Genomic DNA, 10,750 nt, shown 5'->3' with positions numbered 1-10,750 from the left:
GCTCTGCAAGGGGTAGAAAAATTCACACAGCCTCCTCTGCTAAGGTCAAGCTGCCACCCTTTGCTGAAGGCCTCATTTACCCACCTGTCCACCTCAGGGTCCAAGCCAAACAAACAAGACGTGATGGGAGAAGACACTGCGCTAATAGTTGAAAAACAACCAGAGAGAAGAAAGACAGAGATACAGAGATGCAAAGACACACACACCACACACAGAGAGAGAGAGAGAGCAGGGAGAATGTGTCCCACATAAAGAACAGAGAAAATCAGTCATCATGTAAGAGAAGAAGGCAAAAATAAAGAGCACAGGTCTAGGAAACAGATCCTGGAAGGAAATTAAACTTGAGCACAAATAGAAAATTAAAGCTCGGCCGGGCGCGGTGGCTCACGCTTGTAATCCCAGCACTTTGGGAGGCCAAGGCGGGCGGATCACGAGGTCAGGAGATCGAGACCATCCTGGCTAACATGCTGAAACCCTGTCTCTACTAAAAAAAACAAAAATACACAAAATTAACCAGACGTAGTGGCAGGCGCCTGTGGTCCCAGCTACTTGGGAGGCTGAGGCAGGAGAATGGCGTGAACCCGGGAGGCGGAGCTTGCAGTGAGCAGAGATCGCGCCACTGTACTCCAGTCTGGGTGACAGAGCCAGACTCCATCTCAAAAAAAAAAAAAAAAACAGAAAAGAAAATTAAAGCCCAGTACAAATTAAAATTTGAGAGTATGGCAGGGCAGAAACCTCCCAGCGCGGTGAGCTGCAGCCTGTCCTGGAGTTCAGCAGCCCCATATGGTCGGCAGCCCCTGCCCCTGAGACCTGGCTGACCTTGGAGAGGTTGCTCCATGTCTCAGTCGATAGTTTCTCCAAGAAAAGGGGGGAAAATAATAAGGCATGCTGAGGACAGTGTGTACAAGGACTTAATGTGTCAATATTTGCATAGAACTAAATTAGCAATTGCCCCACAGAAAGAGCTGGCTGAGCTCTTGTTGAAGTTTTAAAAATTATATATATCGGCCAGGCGCGGTGGCTCACGTCTGTAATCCCAGCACTCTGGGAGGCTGACGTCGGCGGATCACCTGAGGTCAGGAGTTCCAGACCAGCCTGGCCAACATAGTGGAACCCCGTCTCTACTAAAAATACAAAAATTAGCCCGACGTGGTGGCGCGTGCCTGTAGTCCCAGCTGCTCGGCAGGCTGAGGCGGGAGAATCGCTTGAACCCGGGAGGTGGAGGTTGCAGCGAGCCGAGATCCCAGGCATCTGGCGCATTGCAGGCCGCCCGTCATCTCCTCCAACCTTCACCCTCCTCTGCACAGGGCACGCCACTACCCAATTCCCAGGTGGCTAAATGGGGTCCTGAGGGGCTCCCCCAAACCCAGGGTCCGAGCCAAGCGTCCCTCTTCCAGGAACAGCGTCCCTCCCCTCCCCCACTGCCGAGGCAGCATCTTCAATATCCTTCAAGAAAGACAGACATTCTCTCTTGGAGTGTCCTTCCCTCCTGCCTCGTCCACGGTCCAAGGTCCAGGACACCACCCGTTATTCTACACCATGACTTCCTGGGCTTGGTCTTCATAACATTTGCCACCATTTAAAATTACATATGTATTATATATGTGCAATATTACAATTTTTATATTATTTATAGTTTTATGTATCATATATTATGCAAACGTATAATATATAACAAATATATATTAAATTATGTAATCTTGACATATACATTTTAATTTAATATATATAATGTTAATTGTATATGATCTATACTTATAATATATGTTGCATATATTCACTATAATATATAATGTATAATGTATATTACATATAAACATATAATTAAATAAAAAATTTTTCTATTATAATCTATAAATAATAGATAATATATATTTATGTTTGTACCTGTTTATTAATTATAATAACACCTGAAATTTATTGTACTATATATTGTAAATATATCTTTCATATAATATAATTATAGTGATATGTGGTGATATGTTAACATATTTTTATTATATAATTATGTTCCTTATATATGTAATACATTACGTGAACATATTTAATATAATTGAAATGATAGGTCTGAAATTCTCCATTGCGAATCGTATCTTTTTATTTGTATATGTATGTATAGGCATCTGTGCATTTCTATTGCTCATTCTAATTATTTCTCCCCATTGAAGTTCACAAGACGGGAGGCCATTTCTCCTCATTCATGGTGCATCAAATCCGGAGGCTTCAGTGCCTGGCACAGTCCCTGTGAGGACAAAATACTTCCTCAGTATTAATAGGAGCATCCCTCCTTTGGGGTTTTCTAATCAGCACTGATGTCAGCGCCGTGTGTACCTGAACTCAAGTCTGTCCTAAACGATTCTACCAGGACAGCTCTTCTATTGCCTCTGTTTCACGTGAGGAATTTGGGACACAGGAGGTTTGGGTGAGTCACCGTCAGGCATAGAGCCAGGGGGTGGCAGAACCACCGGGATTTGAACCATGAACCCAGCAATCTGGCTGCAGGAGGGTCTGTCCTCGTGACCTTTATATGTCACTGCATGAAGGTGAGAGAAGAGAGAGGGAAGGAGAAGAAGAGAGAGGGAAGGAGAAGAAGAGAGGGAGAGAAACAGAGGCAAGATATTCCCACAGACAGAAGCCTAATAAAAACCAGACACTGGACTTGAACCAGGTCTGCGGGACTCAGGAGCATGTCCCGCTGTGCCCTGGCAGCCCAGGAGCCTCTGAGGGGGTCCGGATGGAGCACGGCATCGCTCCTCCCACCTCCCCATGTGGCTTCAGCCCCTGGTCCCACCTGCCTGAGCTCACAGCCCGAGCCTCACAGGCAGTCACCGGGTCTAGGTCCAAGGACGACTACTCTGGTGATAGAAACCCAGGTAGGGAAGGGGCCGCGGATGGCTTATGACCCCGTGTCCTCCCCTGGGAGGTTCTGGTCACAGATCACAGGGGGAGATGGACCACTTGAGACCCAGGGACTTGGGGCCGCTTCTCTCCCATCACAGAGTCCAGGGCAGAGCCAGGTGGAAGGGAAGCCTCATGGCTTCATCTTGGTCACCGTTCACAGCTACGTCCCCTCCCTGTGGCGCCCTCCTCCTCTTAAGGGACCTTACTCCACCGTTCAGGCCTCCTCCGGAGACCACAGAGCCAACAGGAGCAGCCCCGTCCCTGTCCGGGTGTCCCAGGTTGGAAGGTGAGTTCTAAGTCCCTCCATCAGGTGCAGAGCGGGGTGAATGGTGAGGCCACGCCCACAAGGGGGCAGCGTGGAGCTCGGGCGAGCCCGGAAGTCTGGGGTGGGGATGCCCGGGTGGGTGGCCCCTGCCCCTTCATAGCCTTGTGCCGTTAAGCAAGAAACTTTAATTTATGTTTTGCATATTAGAGAGGAGGAGGAGTTAGAGGATCAGACTAGTACCTCCCCCACTAAGTGGCGCTTGCATTAAGTGCTTTCCACAGTTCCTGGCATGGAACAAGGTTGCAATCACGGTACCATTGTTGCTATGGTCTCTATGAGCATTAGCGACGTCCCAGAGCTTGGTGGGTGTCGGTCCCTTCCCGTGGCCTCCCTAGACCTTGACTCCAAGCCCAGGGAAGAGGGCTGGACCCGGAACAGCATCCGCAGCACAGATCCCCCTGTAATCCCCTCCAGCTGAGGACCCTGCTACTGACCAGCTGAGGAGCCGGGCTCTGTGTCGGGGGAGTCCGGGCCTCCAGAGGTTTCTGTAAACAGGGGCAGGAGAAGGATTTAGAACCCGTCCCAACCAACCTGCCCTCCTCCACCCTGAGCCCCCATCCAAAGGCCGCATGGCCATCACGCAATCCCAGACAATGTCTCGAGACTCCTAAGAAAACGGGGCAGGGGACAGGAAGCTGGGGAGAGCCCCGCTGCTTGCCCCATTCTCCCTGGGGCTGGTCACTCCCTCTGCTCCTCCCACCACAAGCTCTTCTTGACCTCAGGGGACTGCTGAGGTCCTGGGGGGACATGAAGATGGGTTGGATCCTATCCAGTGGACTTTGACTCCAGGACATCTCGGGCTGAGCACACACAGGGGTGCATGTGGTCACATACCAAAGGTTTTCCCAAAGCACTGTCCCGCCCTGGTCAGGGGCCATCCCTGGACCCTGTGTTCTGCCCAGTGGGAGATGAACCACTCCAGGAGAAGCACATTGCCTGGGGCAGGTTCTGGCTCAGTGGAAAGGAATAAGCGGGACCATCCATCCCGTGTGAAAAGACACTCATCCCCTTGTAGGGGGGTTGCCCCCTAATCTCTGGGAACCCACTCCCCACCCAGCCAAGCAGAGCCAGCTCTGAGCCAACCCAATGCTGGGACTGAGTGTCCAGGCCATCTGTGACGTCCAGAGGAGACCAGGGCTCCAGGGACCTAAGCAGGTGTGAGGCAGAGGGGAGGTGTGTGCAGAGGAAGAGGGGGAGGGGAGGGCTTGGGGGTCAGGAGGAGGGCAAGGGTGGCCACAGAGAGAGGACAGCAGCCAGGACAGGGTCCAGGACCTGGGGACAAGCTCGAGGGTCGAGCTGAGACTGGGGCAGGGCCCAGGTGACGTCCTCACCTTTCACCAGCAGCTCCAGGAAGTCACTGTGCTCAGACCATCCAGGGGGCTTATAATAGAGGCAGCGATAAAGCCCGGCATTTCCTTCACTTACTGAGTCAATGTGGAATCTGGCCTCTGACTCAGATGGACCAAGTCGAAACACATTGTAACTATCTTTGTACTTGGCTCTATCCTCCCTCTCCAGGCGGAATGTTTGAACCCCAACCGGGCCCCGGCACATGAAAGTCACATGGCTCCCCGGGGGGATCACAGTGCCTGGCTCAGCCGAGATGGAGGGTCTGGGCAGGGCCCCTAAGAGGGAAGCAGAGAAGGATCTCAGCGTCCACTGTAGGAAGTCACCATGCCACACATGTCATTTTAGCATCACAATTCAGGGTTTTTAGCAATTTTATAGAGTTATGCAGCCACGACCACAGCCCAACCTTAGAACATTCCCACGCCTCCTGCACCTTCTACGTGCATGTGATTCTCATCACTGCAGAGTTTTTTCCCAGTTGACAGTGAGGACCCTGAGACTTGCTCACAACTTGGGCCTTGCTCAGGGTCACGTGGGAAGTGTCGGAGCAGCCTGGGGCCCTTCATGCCTGCTGCAGAGCCCAGGGCCACTTTCTAGAGGGACAGAGGGTGGGAGGGAGGCACACGATGGGGATGACAGGGTCATTCGTGAAGGACAAGGGACAGGGAAGCGAGGGCTCTGGAGATGGCTCGTGCTGGGGCCTGAAGGGCACTGGCCGGTCCCCGGGTGGGACTGAGTGTGGGACGGGGGTTGCCAGGCTCCTGTGAGGCTCCAATGGGGTGAGGGTGAAGCCCCCAGCCCTGATCTGCTCACAGCAGATGCCCAGCCCGTGACAGGTCCCCATTGCTAATGCAGATCTCTGTGGAGACACCACCTCTGGGTTTTCCTCATAGTTTCTACATTCTCCTCAGCTTAATTTGCATTTCGTTGTTATTAAGGCTCTTGAAAAACCCCATTTATCTCAACTGGGCTTGGGGTGGAGGAGAAAGGGCGGGTTTGAAGCCCTGAAACAGGAAGGTTGTGTCAAAATTAGCAAAATCCAATCCCTGAGTGGGGCAGAGAGCTGGCAGGGCTTCAATTCACTCATCCCGTCTTCATTCATTCTTTATTATTGACAAATTAAAACTGCATGTATTTAAGGTGTACAACGTGATGTTTTCATACAGGTATACACTGTGGAATCGCTGAGTCAAGCTAATTAATATAACCTTACTTTGCGTAGTTAATTGTTGTGGTGAGAACATTTAAAATCTGCCCTCTTAGCGATTTTCAAGCATAGGATACATTGTGATTAACTCTAGTCATTATGTTGCACAATCCTGAACTTACTCTCCCTGTCTAGACAAAATTTTGTATCCTTTGACCAGCATCTCCCCAAACCCACCCATTTGTTCATTTTTCTTTCTTTTAACCATATCTCAGTTACTTATCAATCTGTTTAAAGACGTTTTTCATGGGCTGCTAATTCCCCAAATGTGAGAAACACACACAGGATGCCTGCCCTTTGGAGGTGGACGTCTAGAAGGGAGGACAGATATTGATCGAAGAATTGTCCAAATCTGCAGCTGCGAACTGCAGTAAGTTTCCTGTGGGTAAGTGTGCAGGGATCTAGGGGACAGGTGGGCGGTGGAGCTGACCTCCTCTGCAAAGTCAGGGGAAGCTCTCTCTGAGCTGAGAGCTGAGGGAGGAGTAGAAACTCCCTGAGCTGAGCAGACAGGGGACACCAGGGCACTCAAAGTGGGAAAATCAGCCAGTGAATGTTCCTCAAAGGAAACAAGGTTTTAGTTAGAGAGGAGAAATCAATTCAAGAATCATCATGTACAACACGGTGACTACAGTTAATAACAATGTATTACATTATTGGACATTGCTAATCCAGGTGATTCTAAGCGCTCTCACCACAAAAAAATGATTCGCACAGGAGGAATGCCTGCGTTGCCTAGCTCGATGTAGCCATTCCTCGCTGTGTGCAGAGTCCACAACGTCATACTGGACATGACAAATACATGCAATTTTCATCGGTCAATTTTAAACTGAATTAATTAACTTTTAAAAATCAGACCAGGCGCGGTGTCTCACACCTGTAATCCCAGTACTTTGGGAGGCCGAGGTGGGCGGCTCACCTGAGGTCAGGAGTTCGAGACCAGCCTCATCAACATGGTGAATCCCCGTCTCTACTAAAAATACAAAAACATCAGCCAGGCATGGTGGCAGGCACCTGTAATCCTAGCTACCTGGGAGGTTGAGGCAGGGAGAATTGCTTCAACCAGGGAGGCAGAGGTTGCAGTAAGCCAAGACGGAGCCATTGCACTCCAGCCTGGGCAACAAGAATGAAACACCATCTCAAAAAAAAAAAAAAAATCAGCATGTGAGAAGAACCACCATGTTGAGCGGCATATGGAGTGTTTGAGAAAGCGAAAGAACCTGGAGGAATGTAGAGACGAGTGAGCCCCAGGTCACAGGGACAGGATGTGGCTGGGAAAATGGGCATGTCCAGAATAAAGAGAGGTGCCTGGGTCTGATTCTATCTGAAGATAAACAGGGGAAGGGCTCTAAGAAAAAAAATTCATCTTACGATGAGATATTAAATGACAATTTTTGAATACAGTTTAAAATCTGTGGAAAGTACAATGGTCACGGTTGTGCTTTTGCAAATCGCCAGTCCCTGGGGTCAGGAAGGGAGCAGGCAGCAGTGGCATGGACAGGCTGAGGCCGGCCTCGGGGAGCCACGGAGTGGAGAGGGGCTGTCACCTGGGGTTGATGCAGGAAAAGTCGATGAAGAGAGAGGGAAAGATGAGAAAAATTTAGAGTGAAATCACCAGGACTGGGTGACATGGTGCATCCAGGAGGATGGAGGAGAGGATGAGTGTTCAGAGTCTGCCCTTTGTGACTGTCATGTTCCCCGCCAAGAAGCTGCCGAGTGAAGTGTGGGCTCATCGGGGAAAAGTGCCGGGTTCAGCCTTTGTCATGTTGGGTTTGAATTCTCATTATGGAAATCTGTGTGTGGGGGTGACGCCTGCACTCCCAGGGTGACCGCAGCGCTACTCACAGCTGCCAAGACCTGGAAATAACCTGGGTTATACAACCACCACCAAATGAATGGATGAGGAGAATGTGCTGTGTATATGCAATGGAATATTATTCAGCCCTAAAAAAGGAAGGACATTCTGTCATTCGCAACAGCATGGATGCACCAGAGGACATTATGCTAAGTGAAATAAGCCGGGCACAGAAAGACAAATACCGCATGTGGAATCTAAAAAAGTTCATCTCGGCCGGGCGCAGTGGCTCATACCTGTAATCCCAGCACTTTGTGTGGCCAAGGTGGGTGGATCACCTGAGGTCAGGAGTTCAAGACCAGCCTGGCCAACATGGTGAAACCCCGTCTCTACTAAAAACACAAAAATTAGCTGGGCATGGTGGCATGCACCTGTAATCCCAGCTACTCGAGAGGCTGAGGCAGGAGAATCGCTTGAACTTGAGAAGTCGAGTTTGCAGTGAACCGAGATTGTGCCATGGCACTCCAGCCTGGGTGACAGAGTGAGACTCCATCCCAAAACAAACAAACAAACAAAAAAGGTCATCTCACAGAGTTAGAGATTAGAATGATGGTATTAAAGTCTGGAAATGGGGGGCTTGGGAGAGACACTGATCAAATGGTACAAAGTTTTGGTTAAACAGGAGGAGTAAGTTTTTGAGATCTATTGCATAGCAGGCTGACTATAGTTAATAATAACTTATTATATATTTCAAAATTGCTAAAAGTAGGTTTTAAATGTTCTCATCACAATAAGTATGTGATGTGATTGATATGTTATTTAGCCTTATTTAATCTTTCCACAATGTTTACATATGTTGTAACATCACATTGTACCCCACAAGCATATACAATTATTTGTCGATTAAAAATAAGATTTTTGGCTGGGCGTAGTGGCTCGTGCCTGTAATCCCAGCACTGTGGGAGGCTGAGGCAGGTGGATCATAAGGTCAGGAGTTCGAGACCAGCCTGGCCAATATGGTGAAACCCTGTCTCTTCTAAAAATACAAAAAAAAAAAAATTAGCTGGGGTTGATGGCGGGCACCTGTAATCCCAGCTACTCAGGAGGCGGAGGCAGGAGAATCGCTTGAAACTGGGAGGCAGAGGTTGCAGTGAGCCGAGATTATGCCACTGCATTCTAGCCTGGGTGATGGAGTGAGACTCCATCTCAAAAATAAAAATAAAATAAAATATAAGATTTTTGAAAATAAGAAAAGCAAAATATGACAGGTGGAGAATGAAGGAGAGAAAGGGGTGAGGGTTATACATTTTACATTTGGAATAGTTTGCAGTCTAGGGTATATTTAAAGGGATCTCTCCAGGCCCTCTAAGAATCAACATCACTCCCACCCAGCACTGCCCTTGGGGTGACAGAGGGGACTGGGAAGATGGGACGAAGGCATGACTTACCCTCCTGCGTGTGGATGGTCTGGGCCAGGCAGAGCACTGGAAGAGAAGCCCCAGTGAGAAAAATGCCCGCCGCCCAGTCTCCTTACGGGGCTGCTGTCAAAAAGGGGCTCGATGGAACTGGGGGGCATTCAGCATTTCATAACGACCAAGCCAACCCTCCTCGACATCACTATCTCTGTGTAATCCTTCTTGTTGCAAAATGGTTTCAAGATAAATCCCAAAGTCTTCTCTTCCAAAAAGGCTCCTGCTCCCCCAGCCCTTCTTTTCGGTGTTGTTGTTGGAGACGGAGTTTTGTTCTTGTCGCCCACGCTACAGTGCAGTGGCGCAATCTTGGCTCACTGCAACCTCCACCTCCCGGGTTCTAGCAATTCTCCTGCCTCAGCCTCCCGAGTAGCTGGGATTACAGGTGCCCAACACCACACCCGGCTAACTTCTGTATTAGTAGAGATGGAGTTTCACCACGTTGGCCAGGCTGGTCTCAAACTCCTGACCTCAGGTGATCTGCCTGCCTCAGGCTCCCAAAATGCTGGGATTACAGGTGTGAGCACCACGCCTGGCCCCCCAGTCCTTCTTAAAGCTGACCTCATCCCCACACCCGGGCCCCTGTTTTTAGGACAAGGTTGTCTCTGATCAGACTTAGGCCCCAGGGAGAGCAGCAGGGCAGTCTTGGGGGGAGGAGGACACTTTCCTCCCCAGAATCTTCTGGACTAGAGTCAGGCTTGAGCAGGGAACTTTCCAGACCTCCCAACCCCCTTTCCAGTCCTTCCCGCTCCCTCCAGGACTCACCTAGGCCCAGGAGAGCAGTGAGGTGTGGAGACATGGCCCCGGTCCCAGCAGTGCAGCCTGGCCTGAGGCGCACCAATGCAAGGACAGAACTCTGCAGCAGACACAAGCAGACAGGATGTGCTGCCCGGGGGCCTCCTGCCTATGGGGTTTCCACAGCAACTGCCTCACACAAGAGGGAGAGCTTTCTGTTCTGTTCTTTCCACCCTTCCCACTAGTGAGACGAGAGGGAGGGCCTTGGTTTCTGAAAAATGTCTCTTACCCGCATGATCAGATGACCTTAAACTAGTTACCCGATGTGTCAGCCTCTTTCTAAATCTATGGGACAAGGCAGAATAAAGGTCGTGCAACCAACTGACTTGGACGTCATCCCAACTCCACACGTTAACGACCACCGCTCTTGGGCAAGATGTTACAAAACTAGAAGTCGACATGTCCTCGTATTTAAAATGAGAGTCATAGAAATCCTTCCCCAAGTTTTTAATATTGTGATCTCTGCTAAAATCTCGACAAGGTATATGATGCATTAAAAAAGATCCTACAGTGCATCGGGCGCGGTGGCTCACGCCTGTGATCCCAGCACTTTGGGAGGCTGAAAAATTGTGCACTCACTATAGAGAACAGTGGGGAGGTTCCTCAAAAAACTAAACATAGAGCTACCATATGGTCCAGCGATCCCACTTCTGGGTCTATATTTAAAATAAACAGGCCAGGCGCGGTGGCTCACGCCTGTGATCCCAGCACTTTGGGAGGCTGAAAAACTGTGCACTCACTATAGAGAACAGTGGGGAGGTTCCTCAAAAAACTAAACATAGAGCTACCGTATGGTCCAACAATGCCACTTCTGGGTCTATATTTAAAAGAAACAAATTCAGTATGCAAAGAGCCGTCTGAACTCCCCTGATCACTGCAGCACTATTCGCAATAGCTAAGACGTGAAAATC

The 10,750-nt window shown here is 49.7% G+C and overlaps 1 protein-coding gene across 1 annotated transcript; it reads right to left on the bottom strand.

The window, feature by feature from the left end:
* Positions 1–2,073: 2,073 nt before the first annotated feature.
* LAIR2 (leukocyte associated immunoglobulin like receptor 2) lies at positions 2,074–9,996 on the bottom strand. Its single transcript, XM_016947033.3, has 5 exons — positions 9,810–9,996; positions 9,024–9,059; positions 4,558–4,851; positions 3,661–3,711; positions 2,074–2,242 (listed from the first exon to the last, which is right to left on the bottom strand). Exons 1-5 carry the CDS (start codon positions 9,841–9,843, stop codon positions 2,199–2,201), a joined length of 459 nt encoding a protein of 152 aa, XP_016802522.1. The 5' UTR covers positions 9,844–9,996; the 3' UTR covers positions 2,074–2,198.
* Between the last annotated feature and the right edge of the window lie 754 nt (positions 9,997–10,750).

This window comes from Pan troglodytes, chromosome 20, assembly GCF_028858775.2.
Source record: "Pan troglodytes isolate AG18354 chromosome 20, NHGRI_mPanTro3-v2.0_pri, whole genome shotgun sequence".
Lineage (NCBI taxonomy): Eukaryota > Metazoa > Chordata > Mammalia > Primates > Hominidae > Pan > Pan troglodytes.
This window is presented reverse-complemented; position numbering and strand designations above follow the sequence as displayed.